The sequence below is a fragment of the Cynocephalus volans genome, chromosome 16 (assembly GCF_027409185.1).
Source record: "Cynocephalus volans isolate mCynVol1 chromosome 16, mCynVol1.pri, whole genome shotgun sequence".
Taxonomy (NCBI): domain Eukaryota; kingdom Metazoa; phylum Chordata; class Mammalia; order Dermoptera; family Cynocephalidae; genus Cynocephalus; species Cynocephalus volans.
Window position 1 is genome coordinate 17,322,008 of NC_084475.1, and position 24,843 is coordinate 17,346,850.

The 24,843-nt window shown below is 52.4% G+C and overlaps 1 protein-coding gene across 2 annotated transcripts in view; it reads left to right on the plus strand.

Moving 5' to 3' along the window:
- MGAT5B (alpha-1,6-mannosylglycoprotein 6-beta-N-acetylglucosaminyltransferase B) overlaps positions 1–21,481 on the plus strand; it is a 71,845-nt gene extending 50,364 nt beyond the window's left edge. The window contains exons 10-17 of one of the 2 annotated variants that reach the window (XM_063081207.1): positions 1,049–1,182; positions 8,704–8,840; positions 12,129–12,284; positions 13,339–13,485; positions 13,671–13,787; positions 19,087–19,161; positions 20,503–20,759; positions 21,283–21,481. In XM_063081207.1, the coding sequence (XP_062937277.1) occupies positions 1,049–1,182; positions 8,704–8,840; positions 12,129–12,284; positions 13,339–13,485; positions 13,671–13,787; positions 19,087–19,161; positions 20,503–20,759; positions 21,283–21,481 (1,222 nt within the window). The remainder of the gene's footprint in view (positions 1–1,048; positions 1,183–8,703; positions 8,841–12,128; positions 12,285–13,338; positions 13,486–13,670; positions 13,788–19,086; positions 19,162–20,502; positions 20,760–21,282) is intronic. The other variant, XM_063081208.1, reaches the window with a different exon arrangement.
- Positions 21,482–24,843: the final 3,362 nt, after the last annotated feature.

The window sequence follows — 24,843 nt, forward strand, 5'->3', positions numbered from 1 at the left end:
CAGAGAGCTCTGCTATTTATTACACTTGCTCCAGTCCCATTGACTATCCCACATGATTTTATTAGGAAAAAAAGTGACAGGCAGCGTTATTGCTTTCATTATTAATGCGTGTTCTCTATGCACTTGGCACTCTCTCCTCCCACCCCAGTCCCTTCTCTGGGGGAATAGTGCCGACCTCAGCACTCTGCCGACACTTCTGGGTCACTGGGAAGGACGCTGGGATATGGGAGCCCCTTGGGATGGTGTCTGAGTCTTAGTGCTTTTCTTTGGGAGCCTACCTCCTGGGATGGGAGAGATAGAAGGGGAGTTTCTGGGACTGTGGCCCATTGAAACAGGCCTCAGAATGGGTCTGGCCCATGGTTGGCTGATCCTAAGGGGACAAGGCCCCTCTGGGCTTTGAACTTGAAGCTTCTGGAGGCAGGCAGTGGGACAGAGCCTCTGCCCAGGTGGAAGGTCAACCGCTGGAGTAGCCAACTTTGCAGAGGCAGCTTTGAGGCACTGCCCTCCTAAAGATAGCCCCATGGGCGGTGGCTGGTCCTTCTGGGACCTCTCTTTCTGCATCTTGGCCCCCATAGGCTGGGTACATCCCAGGGGTTTCAGGCTCCTGAGCACAGGGACTGAAAATTCCCTACACAAGGACTGCTGCTCTCTGCCCAGGAAGGTGCAAATCATGTACGTGACCCCTGCGGCAGCAAGGAGGGACTCCACTCCAAATAGCGCCTCCCTTCCTAGGCTCCCAGTGGGTGGTGGTGATGGCTTACAGTTCCTGAGGACTAGCCATGGACCATGGGCCAGGAGCTTCCGTACAACCTGGAAACAATTAGGCTGTTGTTGTTCCTACTTGACAGATGGGGAAGCCGACTCAGAGAGGTTAAGGCGCTTGCCTGTGGTCACACAGCCAGGTGGTGTCTGAGCCCAAGCTCTAGCCACACACTGCACTACCCTGACCCAGCCACCGGCTGATTACAGCATTTGTGGCTGGGGCAACCCCAGCCCAGGGACACGCAGAGAGGTTGCTGACCCTGGTTCCTGATCTCTGGGGGGGCAGGTGCCGAATCCGTGTCATCGACACCTTTGGAACGGAACCTGCATACAACCACGAGGAGTATGCCACGCTGCATGGCTACCGGACCAACTGGGGCTACTGGAACCTCAACCCCAAGCAGTTCATGACCATGTTCCGTGAGTGCCCAGGGCCAGGCGTGGGTGGGGGCGGGGCAGGTGGGGCCTCCTCATGGTTTTCAGAGGTGGCACGGGAGGAAGCAGGGCCTCATTCCTCCCTCTCTTTCCTAACTGGGCTGTGGGGGGAGTGGGCATGCCAGGCGCCCTCCTCCCTTCCAGCAAGTGTGTGAACCAGGAAGGGAGCCTCTTGTGATATTTGGGGAACAGGAAGCCTGAAGGGAGCTGCCCAGGTGGGGTGACCCACCCAACGCCAGGGGATGTGGCCTTTGCCCTCCAGGAGAGTGGCCAAGCACACAGTTCTGGAACGAAAGGGGTTTAGTGGCCTTCCAGAAAGAGAGGCATTTCAGAGTGGACTGGACAACTTCAATGGGTAGCAAAGGAGCAGGAAGCCTTCTTTAAGCAGAGGGAACAGATGTAGTGAGATATGTGTGGAAAGAACCAGAATGTTCTGGAAATGCAAGAGCTGGGGTAGGCTCCAACATTGGGGAGGATGGGAAATAGGGCTGCAGGTGGGGCCCTTGGTGGAAATCCACGGATGGAGGGTTAAGGCAAGGATCTTGATCGGAGCTGAGCTTCAGCTATTTTTAATGAGGCTCTAGCAGACATGCATACACTGACCTACCCTCTTAAATGCAGTGCACTGAAAATAATATGGCCTCTTCTTGACAACCCAGTGTCAGGTCTCTATCTCTCTGGCGCATGTGGCTGCCTTTCCGGTCAGCAGAGGTGTGCGGAGCTGTGTCCCCTCTTTCTCTCAGTTGTTTAATGTGGCTCTGTCCTCTTTGTTGGGAGGCTATCAGTTGTCACTTTTAATTGTCGTCAGTACATCTGCCTCCAGCAGCATCTTGCAGGTCTAATCTGCAGCCCTTTGAAGGCTCTGGGCCAGAAAGCTAGATAAGCACCCTTGTTAGGATCGAATCTAAATTAAGAACAAAATAGGTTCTGAGCAAAGTCCTGAGGGACTTGCTTGTAAGTAAAGTATAGGATCTTTATTTAGCCTATCAAATTCATGGCATCTCTTTTGGGTGCTTAGAGTTTCCTTTTTTCTTATTCTCCAGGTTTCAGGCTGTATTAGGGGCAGATGTGATTTCTGAATAAATGTCATGGCTTGATTAGATCCCAGAAGGCCGGGAAGGTGGGAAGATTCCTGTAGCCCGGGCAGTCCAGATGAGGAAATTGAGGCCCAGAGAGGTAGAATGACCTGTCTGAGGTCACACCACTCTGTGGGGACCAGACTCCCTCTCCAGGGGCCATTTCAAGGTTGTATGAGGTTTCTCACTGTCATCCCAGGAAAAAAGCGATTGGAGTAGGATGGGACACAGGGAGGAGATTTCGGGGGGGGGGGAGGAAATAGGGTGTGGAAATGGGGTGGGAGTGGGGGACTGGTGATGCTCCAGGCCTTGGAAGAGGAAAAGCTACAGAGTTGAGAGCTTTAGAAGGAAAGCAGTCAGATATGAGGCTGCTAAGAGAGAAGTGGAAGATCAGGGAGCAGAGGAGTGGGGTCTTTTAGCAAAGGTTCCTGGGTTTGTGTTTGAGATACACTGTAAGTTCTTGAGCTAGAGAATGTCATGGAGAAAAAAAATTTTGAGGTGTATTATCCTGGCAGGCTGCAGATGGCCGAAGGGGTGGTGGAGGAGGGGGAAGCAGGAGATGGGTTACGAGGCTTCTACAATAACCTACACTGAGAAAATGACAACTTGTCCTGGGGTGGAGCCCACTGGATGTGGACTTCCAGACCTAGCAAACTCCTATTCATCCTCCAAAACCCCAATCCAAATGTCTCCTTTTTTTACTGTCACTTTCACTGATCCCCTCTTCTCTTAATCCAGGTAGAATGTATCTCCTCTTCCCCTCTATTTTTATAATTCTTAAACTTAATAGAAGCATATATTGAAAGTTATAAATAATAACTTTATAAAAAAATAAAGTTATTTGGCTATGCATTATTTCCCCTGATAGATTATGAACTACTCAAAAAGGGGCCACTAATTTATCTTAATCTCCCTGGAGCCTATCTCTGTCCTCAGAAAACATTAATTGGTTGAATAAACCGAAGAGGGAACAAAAAAGGAAGAGAGAGGCTTGCCACTTTTAATGATACACAGAGTCGAGGAAGAATTCAGGAGCAGACCTGTTTCCCCATCGAGCTGGTTGACTTCCCCAGTGAGCTCACTGGGAGGCTGGCTGCCTCCCCTGACCTTACCCCTGGCCTGGCCCCAGGAACTCTTTGCTTAATGGTCCCTGTTATTTTAATTGGTTGCAATACTTCCCTGTCCCACTCCCACTGGTTTAGCTAATTGTGTTCTAAATCTGTCTCTTCTGGCAGAGTCCGTGGAATGAAAGGCAGTTTAGGGATGGAGTCTTCACCTGCAGAGAACGCAGAGAGAGGCCTGGGAGGCAGCCCCAGCTGGAGCCAGAGGGGACGGATGCTGGCCAGGCAAACAGGGTCAGGGAGGGTCCCGTCTGCTTCCTGGGGCCTCTCTCAGGCTTGGGCAGAGCCTCTTGAGACAGGAGAACTGTCCTCCCATGGAAAGGACTCCAGGCCTCTGGGGCCCCTCCTTACGCTCCTGAAGTTCTAAATGAGAGATTTTGTTCTGCAGCCAGCAGAGGCCCATTCATACCGTAGTCGGATTTTTAGACCCAAGAATCCTTGAGCTTTTGGGGGCACTTCCGCAGGAAACCATTCTCTTTTCTAAGATGCACCAGATATTGATTAATTAACTAAATTAATTAATTTAACTACATTAAATCTACATGCTTGATTAAAACACATGTCCTGATTTGAGAAATGTGAAAGTGTGGAAAACGTGCATCTGAAATGGAGAAACAGTGTATCTGGAATCAAAGATGTCCTGGAAAGTAAAACGTGTGCTGCTGCCAGTCTTGCTCACCATGACCTCTTCCAGGTAGGCAGGTAGATTCCATCTAATTGGATTCAATAAACGTTTTATTCAAGATCCTCCTGCACAGAAGGGAGGCTCTCATGCAGATGTCTGGCTATCGTGCCTGCTCTCCGTCTCTGCTGTGGCAGACAGAGCTAGTTGGGGCACAAGATAAAGTGCATTCCCTGCCCTGCTGGGTTGGGTTCTGGGGTCGAGTAAATCAGACGGTGAGGAAGCCCCAGTTCCATCTGTGCTTTGACAGAGGCCTAGCCACAGTGGACGGTCTGCAAAGGGAGGGCACATGGAGGCCAGAGAGGCTTCTGGGAGGAGGTGACATCTGAGTGAGGCCACGAAGGCTGAATAGGATTTCCCCATCCAAGAAAAGGGAGGAAGGCTGTAAGACTGGCCCGAAAGCGCGAATCTTACTTGTTGGGAAGGCTCATCTCGCAAAGACCAGGAGACAGAGATCGCTGCAATCAAGCAAGAGGTTTTTTTATTCCAGCATGCTGGGGTCGCTCCATCTTCAGGACAGAAGCGGCCACGAGCCCTTAACACAGGTGCTTTTTATACAGTTTTTAGACAGACTTTGGCAACAGGATAAGTTGTACATAGCTTATTGGTCATCTGAGGCGACCTTTAAATTCATAGGTAGCTTTTGGTGGGTTGGCACACTAACAAGGAACAGTGTATTGCTTAATCGTCTTCCCCTCTGGGTCAGACCTGGTGGCCCCTAGATAAGGAACTGGTCAGTCCTTCCTGGAACTGTGTGTACTTTTGGTGGTTACTCCCTTCCTGGAATCTACCGTGCCTGGGCCCACCTTGACTATGCTTATCATGACCCCTTAGAAGCTGCCTTACTTAAAATGGCTGATGTACTTAAAATGGCGTTAATCATGTTCCCCGTCACAAACAAGCAGTAGTACAGAAGCAAATCGCGTATGTTAAAGTAATAAAATTTCCTTTACAAGGCGATCCAGGCAGAGGGAACAGCAGGGGCGAAAGCCAGGAGGTGTGGAGGTGAAGATGCATCGTTCACGCTTCATTCAGCCAGACCAGGCTCTGTCCCAGGTGCTGGGAACACACAAGTCAACAAGCCAGAGTTGCTGCCCTCCTGGTGCTTGTATTCTGACAGTAATATGTGAACAAATAAATATATAACATTGGTATAATGTCTGGTTGGTGAGTGTAGGGTAAGAGGACAGTGAGTGACTGGGGCCAGGAGAGACCTCTCAGCAGGGCCACTGAGCACAGACCTGAGAGAGGAATTGGTCCAGCAAGTGTCTGGGGTGGGAAGACAGGTGTGGAAGGGGGAATGTTGCTTTGTGTTGCTTCGCCCCCCACGGATTTGTCACCCCACTTCCCCTGGGTGACAGAGATGCAAAGGATTACTCAAAGCCCATCTCTTTGGAGCAGTGAGAGGCCCCGAAGTGGTTAATCTCCTGTCAGAACCTTCCAGTGAGAGGCATCCCTTCCTTGGGAAATTAACGCTGAATTGGGTTTCTCTTCCTGCATTTATTTTCCAGACCAGGAAGTTACAGGAAGAGAACAAAGGTGGGGTTATAGTTTAACAATATAGGCTGCTAACTTTCAGTATAACAAGCCAGATGACATTCCAGTAGACAAATAAGTGGTCTTATCAACACAAGCTTGATCTTAGCAAACATTTCTTCTTAACAGCAATCTCTCAGTATCTCTACATAACAGTCAGTAACTAGTCTGTCCTTGAGCCAGCAACCTGCTGTGCCACAATTCTTATCTTGCAACAGAGACTTATAGCCTGAGGAAAATGTCCTGTCCTTGCAAGGTCAATATTTGAAACTGCAAGGCTTTGGAAAACCAGGTCCTGTGAAGTACATTTGCTTTATAGTATATTCCACAGCTCCCCCGTTTTATTTATTTAAAAGAAAAGCAAAACTGTAGATCAGATTAGCACAGTTAAGACAGAAAAGCATTTTGTTAAAGCGAAGTTAGTATCAATTAGCATGGCAAGTCCTTTTAATTTACTTCAGGTGAGGACTGGTGATGTCATTGTCTCAGGGTGGCTGCAGCAGCATCAATCCAGGTGCTGTGAATTGCGTGTAATTAGCAATTGTTGAAGGGATTCTGCTCTGCATAATAGTTGATTCTGAGTCCAGAGTTTGTTAATGTTAAAACTGTCCAGGACATTACTGCTTTCAGAGCTTCTAGTCTTTTGTCAAATTTTTGATCAATTACAAGTCTTTTATTTAAGAATAGGATGTCTCATCCAAGTTGCAAACACCCTCTTTAAGGCCAGGAAAATTTAGAGAACTGCTTTTGGAGAGAAAACGTTATTTCTCCCTTTATGATCAAGGCATACCTCATAAAAGCATTGATGATTAATATCTTGATTGAAAAGGTCTTATTTTTCTGTGCATAAATCTTTTCGTGTTGGGAAGGCTCTTTCCCAGGTGGTGATTGAAAGAAGCATCTCAGCTCTCTTTCTTCTAGTGATCTGTCCCACATGGGGGGAAAGATGAACAGCAGGATGAAGCAGTTTTGGCCAAATTTACGGCAAGCATAAAAAGAGATCAGCAACTTGGAAATGAGACATGCTATCTTATGTCCAAAGTTTTAAATTCTATCCTGTTATAAAGAGAGAGAGAGTTAATTTTCATTGAACTTATAGAAATAGCCACATTGCCATAATAATCATAAGGATACTTAAAGTTATTAAATTTGGAGGGGATCAAATAGGGAGAAAACAAATGCTTTTATCTCTGTTTTTAATATGACATTTTACCAAACTGTTGTTAGTTATAGATAGCTGAAGAGAGAGAGAGTTTTCTTACATTTGGAAAAACATTAGGAGAAACAGCAGTGTTTTAAAATAAGGAAATTGTAAAAACCCATACTTCTTTTTAATTAGTTCACCAATTAGCTTTTGTTGTTTTGACCTTTGTGAACAATTTCACAAACCCATCAGTTTCTTCATTAGAATTTTGGAACTTCAGTGGAAAGCTATGAACTCAAAGTTTGAAAGAAAACTGTACCTATCAGAGTTTTTTCATGAAATATTTGAAGACATAACATTTTAAAAGAATAATTAAACCAAGATTATTACTGGTAGCATTTATATCAAGATGCTGATATTTAAGAACCTTACAAGATTTTGGAACACATATCCATAACACCTTCAGTACTGACAATGCTTTCCCATATAGTTTAATTTATTAAATAAGCTAATTAGTTCTGATACATCTTTTACATATCCTTTGAGAAACTCCAGGGCCCTTGGAATTTCTCAAAGTTATTTTAAACTTTCAGAATTTCATGTTGGAAAGCTTTGTTAAATAACAAAAGGCTTAAAACATTTAGTTGAATAAGATCACAAATCACTACAAAAAATAAAACCAAGGTGACAAAGGATTTCAAAGGCAGAGAACGCAAGAACTTATCACGAAATAAGTTTTTTTAAACCAGTTATCTAAGGGATGAAGAAAACCTTTTACAATTTGTATTAAGAGCAATCAAGGGTTTTTTTTCGTTTTTTTTTTTTTAGAAAATCTGGTTGTTCCATTGCATGAGAGTAAATTCTAACCCTGTATTAGAATGGGGAAAGGGGACAGAGCCTGGAGATTGTTGTAGGGCCTTTGGCCTGTGATGTTTTGTGCAGAAGAGGGACCCGATAGGCCCCAGATTTGAAAGGATCTCCTGGGAGAAAAGACTATACCAAGAGAACTGCAGAAATGGGGAGAAGCTATCACAGTGGTGGCCAGGCAAGAAGTGACGGTAGCCTGGACCAGGGTGGCAGCTATGGAGAAGGTGGAGAAAATCTCCCCCTGGGCTAATGGTTCTGCTAATGGGTGCATGTGGAGTTTGGGAAAAGAGAGGAATCAAAGCCAAAGCTTTGAGCTGAGGAACTGTGAGGGGAGTAGAGTCCTGTTGTAAGACTGGCCCGAAAGCGCGAGTCTCACTTGTTGGAAAGGCTCATCTTGCAATGACCAGGAGACAGAGATTGTTGCAATCAAGCAAGAGATTTTTGTTCCAGCATGCTGGGGTCGCTCCGTCTTCAGGACAGGAGTGGCCCCGAGCTCTTAACACAAGCACTTTTTATACAGTCTGGTAGGCAGACTTTGGCAACAGGATGAGTTGTATACAGCTTATTGGTCACCTGAGGTGACTTTTAAATTCATTGGTGGCTTTCAGTAGGGTGGTATACAGACGAGGAACTGGGGAATTGCCCAACAGCCCACCCCTTGTGTGGTTAGGCCCTTCCCGGAACTGGGTGAACTCTGGGCGGTTTGGAAAGTCCTTTATCTGCACCTACCAGAAAGTCCCACTCGCAGGGGCCTGTAAAACCTTGCACAAGCTAATCACAGAAGCAGAAAAGCTAGTCAGTTAATATTTAAGGGTGGGAGAAGGGGTTCAGGTCCACACTGTCTGGGCCACATGGTCCCTCGGCCTCAGTTTCCTCATCTGAAAACAAGCAGGAGGACTGGGTGACCTCTTAGGTTGCCTTCTGCTCCAGCTTTGTGACAGTCTTTGGGAGGGAGGCGCCCAGGCCAAACCCCTCCCTCCTGCCCTCTTCCCCACTCCCGCCAAATGGGGACCCCTTGGATGGGGTGGGTCCAGGGAGCTGTTTGGTAACCCCCTTCCCTTCCACGCGGTCGGGCTGCAGCTCACACCCCGGACAACTCCTTCATGGGCTTCGTGTCCGAGGAGCTCAGCGAGACAGAGAAGCAGCTGATCAAAGATGGCAAGGCCAGCAACATGGCCGTGGTGTATGGCAAGGAGGCGAGCATCTGGAAGGTGAGCGCGGCCACTGCTGGGGCGGCCACGCCTGGAGCACCAGCCAGTCGGGCACTGGGTCCCCAGGAACTCCTTCCAGCATGCAGCTCCCACCAACCATCCCCAGCACCGATGAGGGGAGATGGCTCCCCTTGATGGTTCAGGAACAAAGTCCCTAACTGCCACTTAAAGATGCCCAGTCTGGGGGCTGACAACTTGTCCCCTTCTCTGCCTCCGGACTCTTTGCATAAGCTCAAGTGATTATCATATGGAAGACTGTGAGTAATTCTCCACCCTCCCAAGGAACAGATCAGCAAGTGTGAGTCCGGCAGGGGCATCCAGGCTAGACAGGGCATTCTGTGGGGTGAGAGGCTGTGGGAAGTAGGAGAGGCTTGGGTGGGATTGGAACCCCATTTGCGGGGCGGGGACCCCTGGAGAAGAGCTGCTGCATGGGGTGTCACCTGCTAACTGGTCACTAACCTGCTCTCTCTCCTCTGTTCCCTGCACTCCCCGTGGCATCGAGGCAGCTCCAGGTATGGAAACTGTGCCGCGTGCCCCTCTGCCTGCTCCCTGTCCCCTGTCTAGCAGAGGGGGCTGCTAAAGGACCTCTGCTGAGGTGTCAGTGCCCACTGGAGGGTGTGGGAGGAGGCTGGGAGGTGATGCTCACGTGTGCCGATCCTGATCCCGATGGATGCCAGGGAGGCCCAGGAGCCTGTGTGCACGGGTGGCTGGGGCAGGGGCAGAGTTGGAGGGTGGTAGGACACATCGTGTCTGCTTTTACCAGAAAACACTGTTAAACTTCCCCAAGAGAACAGGAGGTTAGGAAGTCTGGGAAGAGAAAGGTTTTATCTCTAGCTCAGGAACTTCTGGGATAGCCCCGAGCAACAAGAGACTTCAAAGAAGTTGCTTTAAAAAAAAAGACGTCTTTGCTCTGGTATTTGTAACCGAAGAAGTCAGAGGTGGCTGGATGAAGAGAAACATAAAAGCAGCATCTTGGGACAAATGCCATTCAGAGTTCAGGGGACCAGGTGGCAGAGAAGTGGAGAAGGGAAGAGGGAGGATAGGAGGTCATGTATCACCTTTATGAGGAGCAGGAGCCAGGGATCCAGGGCGAAGCATTTGGTGAGTTTTGTGCTTGTCTTACTCTGGTTTCCCCAGAAAGCAGAGCCTGAGGCTAAGGCTTAGGTGCCATCTTATTAGAGCATGTCCTTGTCCCTGGGAGCAGGAGTCAGGGATGGGGCAGTGAGGCAGAAAGGAGACAAAAGCAGCTGCTTCAGGCCCAGGGCAGGCCCATCCTCACCACTGGAGGAAACATGCCAGACCTGAGTCATCTGGGTGAGCCAAGACAGAGCTTTCCAAAAAACTGCAAGTGGCAACCTGTGGATAAATTGCAAAATCAACTCAGAGAAATCAACTAACCTGTTTAAATAAAATAGAGTAACATAGAAACAATACAATAAAAGACTATTGGGTTGTTAGAGATATACACATGTGTATACACACACATACACATATATATTATCAAATGTATGCTTTGCAAGTATTTTTTCTCAGGCTGTGGTTGTCTTTTAAAGGCATCTTTCAAAGAGCTAAGTAAGGTTCTTAATATTAATGAAGTCCAGTGTTTTTTTATGGATTGTGCTTTTGGTGTATCCAAGAAATCTTTGTTTAACCCAAGGTTACAAAGATTTTCTGCTGTTTTCTTCTATAAGTTTTATAGTTTTAGGTTTTACATTTAAATCTGATCCATTCGGAATTAACTTTTATATTTAATGTGAAGTATAGACCGAAGTTCCCTTCCTTCCTTCCTTCCTTCCATCTTTTCTTCCATATGGATAGCCAATGTGTCATGGTCATTTGTTGAAAGAACTACCTTCCTCCACCTTTGTGTTTTGCACCTTTGTCAAGAATCAAGTGACCATACCTGTGTGGGTCTATTGCTGCACTCTCTATGCTGTTCCATTGTTCTATTTGTCTGTCTTGATGCCAGCACCACACTGTCTTGCTTATAGCTTTATATAATCATAATTAGTCTTAAAATCAGGTAATATAAGTCTGCTAACTTTGTTCTTCTTTTTCTTTCTTTCTTTCTTTTTTTTAAAATACTGGTAAAGGGATTACCAGTGCTGACTTGGTGTTGTCAGCACCACACTCTCCCTAAGTGAGCTAACTGGCCATCCCTATATAGGGACCCGAAACCGTGGCCTTGGTCTTATCAGCACCACACTCTCCCAAGTGAGCCACGGGCCAACCCCCATTCTTCTTTTTCAAAGTTATTTTGTTTACTCTAGGTCCTTTGCAATTCCAAATGAGTTTTAAAATCAGCTTGTCAGTTTCCACAGAAAAGCCTCCTGGGGTTTTGAATGTAATTTCATTGGTCCTTTTTTTTTTTTTTTCCTTTGTAATTTCATAGGTCCTTTTTTTTTTCTTTTGAGTTCTGGAAAATGAATATGAAAAATTATAGAAATCATTTGAGCATCAAATAATTGATGCTATTTTCTTCCACAGAGGATTTATTTTTAATCTTGGCTTATAGCTGGGGACTCTGGCAATACTGGATCACCTTAATCGATATGTGGTTGAGACAATTTAAAATGGATTCAAACACCAAGGTCAAGGGTTTGGATCCCCATACTGGCCAGATGCCAAAATAAATAAATAAATAAACAAATAAATAAAATAAAATGGATTCAGCTCCCACAAGGGCTGTTCTAGTCCTGTTCTACCCTTTCTTCCTATTTTTTTTTTTTTTTTTTTTTTTGCATTTGGCAGGTATGGGGATCTGAACCCTTGACCCCGGTGATGCCCTTTCTTCCAGAAGTAATTCCTCTGAGTTCCAACCCAAAGTATGGCATTTTCATCAGGCTTCTCCCTCCTTGGATGGAAGGACGGATGAATGGTTGGATGCAGGGATAAAGGGAAGGAGGGATGGATGGGACGGATGGGTTGTCTGGGCTCCAGAGAGCTCCACAGCTCCTCAGAGGTACTTGGAGGTCATTAAGGTTCAGAGGAGGCCAAGCAGCTCCACTTGGATCCGTTTAAATGTTGGTCCCCATAGGGTTCCTTAGGAAAGAAAACAGTTCCATGGCTAAAAATAATCCTGAAGCCTCTGATCTAGTCCAACCTCAGCAACTCACAGACGAAGAAATCAAGGTCCAGGGAGAAGAGAGGACTTGCCCAGGGTCACACAGCTGGATCGTGGCCGGCCTGAGACTGCGCCACATCTCCTGACTTCCAGACCAGGGGTGCCTCTTCCGCTGGCTCTGCCTTCCACGCCTGGGCCGAGGCTCCATTCTCCTCCTCCTCTTCCTGCAGGGGAAGGAAAAGTTTTTGAGCATCCTGAACAAGTACATGGAGATCCACGGCACTGTGTACTACGAGAGCCAGCGGCCCCCCGAGGTCCCAGCCTTCGTGAAGAACCACGGCCTCTTGCCGCAGCCTGAGTTCCAGCAGCTGCTGCGCAAGGCCAAAGTGAGCCCCCACCCTCACCATCTGAGGAGGTCTCCCCTGCATGCCTGCCAGGCCTGCCATACCACCCATGGCCCTGTCCATGTGTGGACATCCCCCAGCGTGCCCTGTTGCCCTGAGCCCCATCCTCGTCCTCCTGGGGGCAGCCAGAGCCCAGGAGCAAAGGTGGAGGTGCCCACGAGGCAGGGGAGGGCCTACAGTGAAAGGAACGTGAGCGGGGCCAGCAGAGCCCCAGCTCAGTCAGCACCACACTCACCCAGTGAGCTAACCGGCCATCCCTGTATGGGATCCAAACCCGTGGCCTTGGTGTTATCAGCACCACACTCTCCCCAGTGAGCCACGGGCCGGCCCAGAGCCCCAGTTCAGTGATGGGGAAGAGGAGTTGGGCTGCCCACCTGCCCCCTCTCAGTATCAGTTCAGCCCAGTGGTCTCCTGGGTCAGGCTTCGCTTTGGGAGCCACGGAGGGGGTGGTAGGGCAGGCTGCAAGCGGGTCCTGGCTGGAGTTGTGATGGGCCAATAGTCTTGACCGAATGCTTCTGGAAGTCCCTGAGCTGTACCCCTGGAGAGGGGTTGGGAGAATACCCTTGTGCAGTCAACAACCTGGACAGCCTCACACAGCGGCCCTGGATTCAGAATTGTTTCTGAAGCTTCTTGCAGGGGCCAGCCCTGTGAGCACTCCTAGCACAAGTTAGGTGCCCCATAAATGTTTTCAGGATGAGCGAGTGAAGGTTCTCTGAGGTCTGCTGTAGGTGTGGGTCTGCGGCCTTCTAGGCTTGAATCTCTTATTCTTCTTTCCCCTGTCCAGAATCAAAGCCTGATGGAACAAGAAAAGGCCATTGATTATACCTAATCAGATACCTTTGTTTCACAAATGGGGAAACTGAGGCCCAGAAAGGGGAAGTGCTTGCCCATGGCATGAGGTGGTCTGGGCTGTCTGTACTGCCCCAGCTGCCTCCTGTGAACATCCCAACCTCTGACCTTGCCCCCGGCTTGCTGCGGCTCCTGGGCTGTCATGGCCCAGATGTCCCTGCTCATTGCGCCACCTCAACTTCCACAGCTCTTCATAGGGTTTGGCTTCCCCTACGAGGGCCCTGCGCCCCTGGAGGCCATCGCCAACGGCTGCGTCTTCCTGCAGTCCCGCTTCAGCCCACCCCACAGCTCCCTCAACCATGAGTTCTTCCGAGGCAAGCCCACCTCTAGAGAGGTGAGTGGAGAGACCCTAGCTCCAGATCAGGAGATTCCAGGACGGGGGATGCCTGCAGCTCCTGTAAGAGGGAAACTGAGGCATGGGGCAAAGGGAGAGATGGGACAAATGGGTGGAGGTACTTTCCAAGCCCAGCCCAGCCAGCAGGCACAGGGAGAAGTTGCCCATCTCTGTGCCCTGGCCAGGTGTTCTCCCAGCATCCCTATGCAGAGAACTTCATTGGCAAGCCCCATGTGTGGACTGTTGACTACAACAACTCAGAGGAGTTTGAAGCAGCCATCAAGGCCATCATGAGAACCCAGGTGAGACTCAGATCCATTCAGGACTAACATGAGCCCATATTGTGGGTCTTCACTATAATTAAATAAAGGTGTCCCTTTGAGCGAATTCAGACTTGCAAGCCTGGGTTGGTGAAAGTGTCCATCTCTTCTCTGGTCAGACACAACCCTGAGCCAAGGCATGTGGATTAGAGAGTGGAACATGAACCCCCACTCACCAGCTCAGGTGTGGGGGGATGGGGGGGGAGAATGCCTTGTGCAGTGAGCAACCTGCACAACCTTACATGGCAGCCCTGGATCTGGAATCACTCATTGAGCACCTTCAAGGGCCAGGTCCTGTGAGCACTCCTAGCACAAGTTGGTGCTAAGTAAGCATTTTCAGGATGAATGTGTGGAGGTTCTTTGAACTCTGCTGTAGGTATGGGTCTGTGGCCTTTCAGCAGCACATCTCGAACTATAATCTACATACAGATCATCTAGGGATCTTGTTAAAATGCAGGTTCTGACTCAGCAAGTGTGGGTGGGGCTAAGCGCCTGCGTTTCTAAAGAGGTCCGGGCTGATGCGATGGTACTCACCCACTTTGACTAGAAGGGGGTGGAACTCTGGGTCTTCTTCAGTGAGTGTGTGGGTGGTGTGTAGGTGCACGTGTGGGTAGGGTGAGAGTGAGGGGGCTTATGCCTGCAAAAACCAGCCTCCTCAGCGGGCACTTTGGTGGCTTCTGATTGCTCCTTGTACTTGGCCGGTCCCTTCACTCTGGGAGGGGTGAGACCCAGTGACTGGCACTCCTCTCACCATGTTCCTTCTGGGCCCACTTCCTGCTGTAGCTCAGACAACAGGCTGAGCAAAAATAACCACCTCTACCCGGTGTCCCCTTCCCTGGCCAACACCACATCTATGGATTGTGCCTTTCCTGGCAGGCTGTGCTGCGTGGGGTGAACCTGTGGGGGGTCTGTGGCAGAACCCTGACTGTAGCAGGGGCCACCACAAGTGGGTGACATGATAGCCAGGTTCCTTCTGCAAGGGAGAGCCATGCCCAGGGAGGACACACAGCTGGCCAGCATATCTGCTGCCCCAGGAAGATGGGCAAATTGCCCAGCTCAAGGGCAGAGGCTGGCAGGGACAGATCCCTCTATGGGGTCTGAAGGGCTTAGCTTTGTGCCCAGAATCCTGTCTGGTAGTCCTGACCCTGAGGCATGGTTGCATTTTTGTAAAACAACCCCCTGCATTCTGTGTCTCAGTCACCCCACTCAGGACCCGAAGCCTTGGCCTGCCCCCTCAACAAATGGCCCCAGAAAGTCCCGCACTACACTGGCGTCCCCCTACCCCTCTATTTCTCTGCTGATGGAAACATCGTCCTTCCCTCCTTATGTCTGGGCGTGTTTCTCTAGTGAAAGTGCCAAAAAGGAAATTGCTGGGTCAAAGCACACGCCCACCTGTAGTTGTAGCAGACGTAGCGGGTGTCCTGCAAAGTGCCTGTCCCCATCAGCAGTGGGTAAGCGCCTCTGCACCCCTCTTAAGCATCTGCTTAAGCAAGCCTCCTCCTTTACTGAGTTCCTCCAGGTCAGGGACTGTCCGGATTGGGTTCCTTCAGGAGGTGACCCTGAGCCAGGGGTTTCAGCACAAGTAGTTTTTTTTGGAAGTAATCCCAGGAAGGAAGGGACCAAGTGACAAAGTGACTGGAGCTCACCACCACTGTGGCCTCTGAGAGATGGGGTAGTTCCCATGCCAGAGTTGTCCTCCCTGAGAAGCTGGGACACCTCCAGCACATCCATCAGTGGCTGAGGTCTGCACCTGGGGATGCCGGCTCCCACACTTCTCGCTTGCCACTTGCACAGCCAGAGAGAGCCCTTAGGGGGACAGTAAGAGGTGACTGAGGGCAGGTCCTCAGCAGCATCAGCTGCAGGGGCCATTCTGTGACTTGGTAATGCTGGGCCCTAGCAACATACTCAGCCTAGCCATGGGCTTGGACGCAGAGGGGAGGGACGAAAAGTCAGCCAAGTGCTGTCCCCTGTCCTGGTCAGGTGGCTTAAGTTCTGGCAAGGTCTTGCAGAACATAAGGTAAATAGGAACTTGGACCTTTGGCCAAGCCATCGGTAAAGGGCTAGGTATTATATTGTCATCAGTTTACAGGATTAAATGGGGCTAGAAGTACCAGTGCCAAAGAGGCCTCGGGCAGGGACCTAAGTGCAAAAGAAGGCTCGGGGTTTACTCTGGTTAATTTCACGGCTGGAAACTGAGGGACCTGGGCAGCTCTGCATCCCCAATGGATGCTGTGTGGGGAAGCCCCCAGTAAGGCACATGGGTGGGAAGGACGCTGTGGGAGCTGCCTGGAAGGGGCTCCCACCTCCCCCTCTCCTCTCCCTCCTCCCCATTTCTCAGCCCACCTCCCTCTCCTCTCCCCCTGCAGAAGCAATCCTCCAAGGCCTGTCTTGCAGAGGAGCTGGGGCAGGGGTGGGGAGAGGGTTTCCCCATCCCCAGGGCTCAGGTCTGGCCCGACCTCCAAGATACATTAAGTTAAATGAGCAAGATACCTCACCCTGTGTGTTCCCTGCACAGACAAGAAAGAGGGGAAGCCTGAGGAGTGGGGAAGGCGTGCACGTGAATGTCTTCCTGCAGCCGTGCACAGTTCTGCTTGGACATGGTTGAAATTGATGACGGTGACCACCCTGGGGAAGGGGCTAAGTGTCTGGGGTGGGAGGAAACTTACTTTTCATTATTTTCCCTTTTGAACATCTGTTTAATTTTGTTAATTAGTTAATTAAAAATAACAATAATAAAAGGATCAAGGAACCAAGCAATTGCAAATCCGACAAGCTGAGATTTGCTGCTTGACCCCAAACCAGCCCCAGGCCCCCTGCCTGCCCCACCCTTCCTCACTGACACTCCCCCGCACCAATGCCTATGCCTGGGCCCATTCCCATCTACTGATTTAATAAGACCGGGTTTGGCCTTGGAATCTGCATTTTAAACAAGCACTCTGAGTAATTCTGATAATCCTATTTTAGAGAACAGATTGAGGGACAGCTGCTGAGGCTGAGAGAGCAAATGAGGGCCACTATCAGGGGAGTGGCTTGTTCTGCAAGTCATTCAGCATTTTACAAGGAGGGGGCCAGAGCAAAGGCCAGGAGTGGGAGAGGGAGGTACGAGGAGAGAGTCCCAGGACTCTCAGCCCAGCTGCCCCACCTGACCGCCAGGGACAATCGGGAGTGGGTATCTCTGGGCCTCAGCGGGTCTGCACGTGGCCGTCTCTGTCCAGAGTGAGGCCATTTGGGGTGATGCTGATGCCACGTGCATCGTGCCCCTCCCCGCTGTCATTACCCGGTGGCAGTTCCCGGCAGGCCCAGCACCTGTCATTCTGTCGAGACTGATTACTGTGCACACCTGTAATTAGACCTAATGGGGGTAATTTCCAGGCGGGCTGGCTCCTCTGGCAGGAGATTCATGGCAGGCAGACGTGGCTGGCTGGGAGTGTTCTTGTCACACAGAGCCTTTGAATTACCTCGTGACAAGGGCTTCAGACACATGAGGGGGAATAACTCTGGGATTTGCTGTCATGGAGCAGGGTGAGTGACATTTGGAGGGGAAAATCTCTTCTCTGGGGGCTTCTGTTTATAACCTGAGCTGGAAACCTTGTCTGCACGAAGCCCTCAGAGACATCTGGGGGCTCTGAGGCTCCTTGGACTCTGTCCTGAGTGTCCGGGGAGCAGGCTGGGGCGACCCACATGAGAGCATGTTGGTTGGGAGCCTAGCAGGGTGGAAGACGGCTGTACAGAATGTGGGGACGTGATATGCATGTGGCTGGATCCAAGACCTGGGGACTCTTTGGGCCTCCAGAACTGCCCTGGGATTAAGAATACCCACTCACAGTGCCCTGGGAGATCAGCTCTGGGACGAGTCAGAGTGGTGGCTTCTTGTCCCGAGAGTCAGTTTGGGGGCCAGGACCAGCTTTGAGGGGACCAGTGGCTGCTGTTTCCCTTTGACCTTTGAGTGTCTCGATGTCCCCCTGGCCAAAGGACCCATAATTGGCCTGCAGCCCTAAGAGGTGGGGTCTACAGGAAACCGGATCCCGTGTGGCCCAAGTGGACTTCCCAACACTGCCCACCCTGATGAGGACAGAAGGAGGTGGGTGCAGGTCTGGGCAACACCATGAGGCTTCCACACTGGGCTAAAGAGAGCCCAGGTGTGGAGCGACTGGCAGGAAATGGACATCACCAGGAGCGGGGCCAGGTGGGGAGTGGGAGGTCAAGGGCTGAGACCGAGCTTCCTCGGAGTCTGGGAGGAGTCATCCCCATGTCCTGACACCGCTGATCCTGCTCATCCAGATCAACAGTTTCCTCCAAGGTGGCTCTGTGCTGGGCCTGAGAGGGTGAATGTAACAGGAGGGGCTGGCCAGTTACAAAAGAGTGGGAGGGGTGGGGACCTGCTTCCTTCCCTTATCATCACCTCTTCTCCTAGTTCTGGCTCCCTCCACCTGCCCCCAGTGTGGGTCGCTGTATAACTATGAGACATTTAGACCGTCTGTGGCTTCTGTACCCTGGGTAGCTCCCGTGTGCCTGGCCTGGGCAGGGCCCTTTACGAATGTCATCTTGTTCCATCCCACTGGGAGAAACTGCCGTGTTTCTCTGCGTGAACATTCCCCCTCTTGGGCAGGAGACAGGCAGAGCTAGGGATGCTCTTCCATCCCGTGACTTTCCTGAGTGCCTGCTGTAGGCCAGGCGCTGTGCCAGGCACTGGGGATTCAAGGGTGGACAAGCCACCGCCCCCACCCTCAAAGGGCTGCTAGTTCCCGAGAGATGAAGACACGGGGAGTGTTAACACACATGCCGATTCTACACGGGGACGCCCGGGTGCTGGGAGCCACCAGGGAAAGTGGTCCCGTGGCAGGAGTGGGGGTAGGGCTCGGGGACTGCTCCCTGGAGTAGGTGATGCCTAAGAGGGTGGGTGGCTGTGGGAACAGGAGGCATCAGAGCCCAGGAAGGGGTGGAGCCCTGAGCTTCATGGGAAGGAGAGAAGCTCGGTGCACCTGGGACAGGGAACAGGGATGGGGGCTTGGGAGGGTCGGGGGAAGGATGAGGCTGAGAAACAGGCGGGGTCAGAGGGCTAGAACTCCAGATCCTGAGCCCACGTCCCTGAGAGCCACTGCAGGAGGTACCAGGGAACAGGGACTCTGAGTGGAGGGCCAGGTGGACTGGTTGGTTGGATCCCTGGGCAGGGCGCAGGACGTGAGAGCCAACCGGATCTCTCCCCCCAGTGCTGAGCATGGCAGGGCCCCCAATAGCCAGGCCTCCTCCTGCCCCATGTGTCTGCTCGTCTCTCCCACAGGTCGACCCCTACCTGCCCTACGAGTACACCTGTGAGGGGATGCTGGAGCGAATCCATGCCTATATCCAGCACCAGGTAGGTGAGCCCTTGGATCCTCCAACCCAGGGATTTCGGGCTCCCACCCTAAACCCTACCAGACCAGAGGGTGGGGCCGAGCCAGGTCCCTTGTCTGCCCACAGTGCTGTGCCCCTGAAATCATTCAGCTCCCCCTCCCCGTGGTGCAGCTGGAGATGGGTGGGTCTGAATGTCAGTGGGGACCCCTGCCCTGGGTCCCACTTAGAGCCCCACCCCCGTATCACAAACATGGCCACTCAGAGACTTTCATTTTTCAGTTTTATAAAAAAGTTGTTTCAAAGTTTGGTAACTGATTGGGCACATGGGAAGTACAGAAGACCCCCCTACCCCGCCCCCACCCCTTAAGGATGAGTTGGCAAGACTGGGCTGGGGGTTGGGAAGCCAGCGGAGGGGCCCGCAGGCTGTTGTGAAAGCTTGGCCACCCCCCATCCCTGGCTTGGGTGTCCCGGCAGGCGGGTGTCCCAGAAGCATCACTCGCTTCTCCCTGCTCCTTCTGAGTGGGGTGCTCAGAAGACCTGGGAGTCTGCAAATGAGGGGTGGGCCAGGGGACCTGCCTGCCCTACTCGTTAGGAGTCCTGCTGGGTGCCTTCACCCAGTCCTGGCCCAGGGGCACTGCCACAGGGCCACAGGTGGCCCAGGTAGAGCTGGCTCTGGCTCCAGGTGTCCAGGGTGAAGCCGTAGATGCAGAGGAGGCGCTGCGGAGCGCTGGGCAGCGGCTGGCCAGGTTGTTAACAGCTGTGACTCGGGCAGATAGTGTGTGGCCTCCCTTTGTACCTTGGCCCTGGCCCCACAAATATTAGGGACCAAGAGAGTCTGGTTCTACCCTGTCACTTTACAGATGGGGATACCAAGGCTTCCAGAAGGGAGGGCTTGTTGGCCTCATAGAGGGGTGCAGGGCCAGGACTGGAGCCCAGCGCCAGTGGGGACATCCTTCATGAGGCTGGCATGTGCTGGGCCCTGCAGCCTCTGGAGCTGACCCCTGCAGGGAGAGCCTCAGGCCAGCCTGGGGCTCTGTCCCACCGTGGTCGGGGCTCGTGGGCCTCAGCGTGAGACCCTGGGCCTGACCTTGGCAGCGATGCAGCGCAGGGGCACGGCAGGCAGACAGGCGGGTACACGTCCTCCCCGCGCTGTCCAGCACAAGGCCCTGGGCACCTTCCTTGACCTCTGAGCTTCTGTCCCCTCCCCACTACCCCCTGCAAGTATCTGGAGACGTAGTGTCTGTCTGGCAGGGCTACTGTGAGGAATACATGATACTGTAACTGCTGCAAAGACTGTGCCCCAGCTGTCACCAGGGGTCCCTGTGTCCCATTTCCCCTCCTAACACTGCTCTCCTCCTGGCAGGACTTCTGTGCAGCCCCAGGCCCCGCCCCACCAGTGGCCCATGGCCCACAGAGCCCCTTTGTCCTGGCCCCCAATGCCACCCACCTCGAGTGGGCCCACAACTCCAGCGTGGCCCCCGGGTCCTGGCCCCCGGCGCACTCCCTGCGGGCCTGGCTGGCCGCCCCCGGGAGGGCCTGCACCGACGCCTGCCTGGACCACGGGCTGGTCTGCGAGCCATCCTTCTTTCCCTTCCTCAACAGCCAGGACGCCTTCATCAAGTGAGTGTGACCCCTGCCCCCGGCCCCGCCCTCAGTCCCCTGCTCACCACGAGCTCCTTACTGCCGGAACCCTTAATGCTTTCCAGTGAGTTGGGAAGGGTGTGGAAGGGTCCTGCCAGGTCTGTATCTATGGCATGGCTAACACACTCTTGGCAAAGCCCTAAACCTCCAGGGGAAGCTCCCCTCCAGCCACTTCCCCCTCCACCCCTGTTTGGGCATCTTCTAGGTCTAGACCAAGAAAGCTGCCCCAGGTGCTTCTCCCGCTGGGTCAGCCTGGGACCCCAGCCCTTCCAAGGCCAGGGTCAGAGCGGCCAGGCCGCTCTCCCCTTCTCCAGGGGTCCCTGGACAGCAGGTGCATGAGAAGCTGTGACCCATCTCCTTCCCCAGCCTGTGCTGGGGGTGGGCCAGAGAGGGGAGCCGGCAGTGCCAGGCTGGGGGCAGCCCTCACCCCATCCCACCCCACCTGGGCCCTTTGATCCAGGTGACAAACACTGAGTGACGTTGCTGTGTGATGCTCGCCCAGGCTGCAGGTGCCCTGTGACAGCACCGAGTCGGAGATGAACCACCTGTACCCGGCCTTTGCCCAGCCCGGCCAGGAGTGCTACCTGCAGAAGGAGCCCCTGCTCTTCAGCTGTGCCGGCTCCAGTACCAAGTACCACCGGCTCTGCCCCTGCCGTGACTTCCGCAAGGGCCAGGTGGCCTTGTGCCAGGGCTGTCTGTGAGGCTGCCTCGTCTGCACTGCCGCAGGAGAAAGCACCAGCAGCATCCAAGCTCCAGCTACGTCCCTCCCCACAGCTCCCGTGGGCTGGAGCTTCCTTCCTTGGCCAGGAAGAGGGCAGAGGAGGGTCGTGCACAGGTTTAGGGGGAGGTGACACGTCCGAGCCCCAGAAGCATGGTCGGAGGCCCCTTGCTTTGTGCAAGGCCAGATCTGGGCCAGATGGAGAAAGGGCCCTGGTCATCCTTGGGCCCAGGATGGGGACTCCTGATTTACAGAAGAGAGGGCACAGGGGCCATGCTGCCCACGCTCACTGAAGGGTCCAGGGAATGGCCCTCCCATGGCCGCCTTGTCCCGCTGGGGTGTGGACAGAAGGGCAGGGGACCGGGGGAAGGCTAGGCTGAGGGACCCTCTCCGGGTCTCCTCTTAGCCCCATCCCTTCCCCCTCCCTTACCCCTCCTAACTTTCCAAATCCCCTCTCCCCTTCTACACATGGGGACACAGTTGGGGGTGCAGGAACCACCCAAGACCCTGGTTGAATCGCTCTGCTCCCCTCTCCTGCTTGTTCCAACCCTCGTCACTTTGGGCTTCTCCCCAAACCCATCCTGGCATGGCCTGCGTCTCAGACTGTGGATTTGTTTCCAAAGCCTCAGTCCCCGCCCCCTGCAGGGGGCAGGTTTCCACACAGCGTCTGAGAGCAGGCTCCGGAACCCCACCAGGGGTGTCCTTCCTGCACCAGGCAGCTCTGCAGGTGCTCACTGCCCCCACCCCAGCATCTTTTGCAGGCCAGGGCTTGGGATGGAGCTTCAGCCCCCTATCACGCTCAGCCCGGTTCCTGGCCCCAGGCAGCCCCCACCCCATCAATGCTATGTCTGTGTCCCTGCCTTCAGCTTCCTCCAGCCTTGGACCCCCTCCAGAACCGACTGTCCATCTCTGCGCGGCATGCGTGCCCCAGCCCCGGGATGCCCCTTCCCTCCAACCCGTGCCCAGAGCCCTGCTTGATTCAGGTCAGGCCTCAGAAACACTGCCACCCGCCCCGGGTTTACACGCCCTCTCCCTCTCTGGGCAGCCCCACACCACCCCTGAGCCCTGCCCCCATGCCCTTCCCAGGAGGTGGCCCCAAGACCCTGAGAGTTGAGGAGGAGAGGCCGGGCCCCGCTGAAGGCTGAAGGCAGGACACTTCCCATGGGGAGCCCCTCCGGCCTGGCTGGCCCCTGTGGCTGCAGAAGCCTCGGCTGCAAGAAACCCATGGTTCCCAGCACCTGACCTGCGGGGGAAAGCAATAGAGACACTCTTTTCTCTTTCTTTTTTTTAAAGATTTATTTCTTGAAATAATAAATATTTTATTGGGATGTGAGATGCAGAGGAGGCCCTATGCTGTTTCTCATCTTCCTGGGACACCCAGGGCTTGCCCAGGGTGGGGGACAGATATCTGGGGCCCTCAGTCCCTGCTCCACATTGCTCAGAACACACAGGGTGCTTGGGTCTGCAAAGCCAGATGCTGTCTGCTTCAAGCTGCCCAAAGGAAGTCCCTGCTGCTGCCAGGCCCCCACAGTCCCCTCCTGGTGCCCCAGTATTGTGACTCCAGGGACGCTCCAAGTCACTGCACCCCCTGCTTGACAAGTGTAGTCGTTCCCAGTTACATTCATCTCAGGAGGCCTCTGCTAGCCCAGCAGGCTGTGGCAACACGAGGTCAGAGAACACAGATCTGTTTTGATAAGACCCGAGCTAGTGTTTAAAGTGTTTACTGAGCTTCGAGCACTGGGCTGAGAGGTCGACACACAAGGTGTCATTTCATGTATCCAGCTGTCCTATCAGAGAAGTGTTTTTTAATCCTTATTTTACAGTTGAGAAAATGGAGGCACAGAGACTTTAAGTAACTTGCCCAAGGTCACACAGCCTGTAAGCAGGGAGGTGAGATTTGCTATAAAATGGGGATCGTTTCAAAGTTGCTGTGAAGAGCAAATGACCCCGTAGAGTGACAGCCCAGTATGGAGCTCAGTGTGCAGTATGTGCTCATGGTTTTGTGTGATTCTGTATTTGAGATGTTCCACCCTCGGGGGCTTCCTTCTAGGCATTGGTTCTCAACTGGGGGTGGTGTTGCTCCCTAGAGGACCATTAGCACTGTGCAGAGACATTTTTGATTGTCATGACTTGGGAGGGATGGGTGGCATGCTACTGGCATCTAGTGGGCAGAGGCCAGGGATGTGGTCAGCATCCCGCAGTGCACAGGACAGCCCCAACTGCGCAGAATGACCTGGCTCAGAATGCGGTGCTGCTGAGGTTAATAGACCCCGTTCTAGTGGCCAGTGGCTCTCAAATCGTGGCATGCATCAAATCACCTGATTCTGAGCTGACCAAAACACAGGTTGCTCCACCCCCCGAGTTTCTGATTCAGTAGGTCTGGGGTGGAGTCCTGGAATTTGAGTCTTTCACAGGCACCTGGGTGCTGCTGCTGCAGAGCCAGGGCCCCCATACTTTGCAAACCAAAGGCCTGGACCACGTGGGTACAAGTGAGTATGTGTTTCAAACACAAGAGTCTGAATAACCAGGTTCCACCTATTTCCAATGGATTATGTTTAACAGGTAACGGCCACTACTGTCATTTTTTGTCTGAGTCTGATGCCTGGTTTTCATTGATTCTGGAAACTGCCCAGCCAACATTGCCTGGTATTTTGCCTCTTCGCAGAGGCAGCTTAGCCTCCCCACCTGCCTGCGCCAGGGCGGCGTTTTCTGCTCCCTGCTTTTACAGAGGCCGAATCCTGAAGGGGCCTGGCTTTATGGAGGGGCAGTTCTCAGTTCTGCACCTCCATCCCCAAGGCCATGCCTCCTGTCTCCAGGGCAAGGTCAAAATCCAAGCCCCCCGGCAATGCCTCAGCCTGCACAGTCTCACTCTGCTTCCCATCTGGGTTTCAATTTCTTGCTCCATTAGGGCCCCTGGGGTTTCCCCCTCTTTCTTGCAAACTCAGCTCTGCCTTAAGCTGGATGTTGTTTGTGGTGGTTTGTTTTTTCTGGTGTTTTATAAAGAAAAGCTTTCCAGGTAGCTAGCCTGAAATAAGACTAAGTTGTTAACCTTCCCAGGGGTGCTACGTCTAAAGAGGGGCTTCTCTCCTGGGATAGAACCAAGAACATGGGCCATGGAGTCAGACAGCCCTGGGTTCAAATCCTGTTTTTGATACTCATCACTAGCTGTGACCTTGCACAGTTTACTCCTCTGAGGGTTTGTTCCTTCATCTAGTTAAATGAGGACAGTACTACTGTATTAGTTTCCTGTTGCTGCTGTAAAAAATGGCCGTGAATCTAGTGGCATAAAAAAACCACACATTTATTATCCTCACAATCTGGGATCAGAAGTCTGAAATGGGTCTC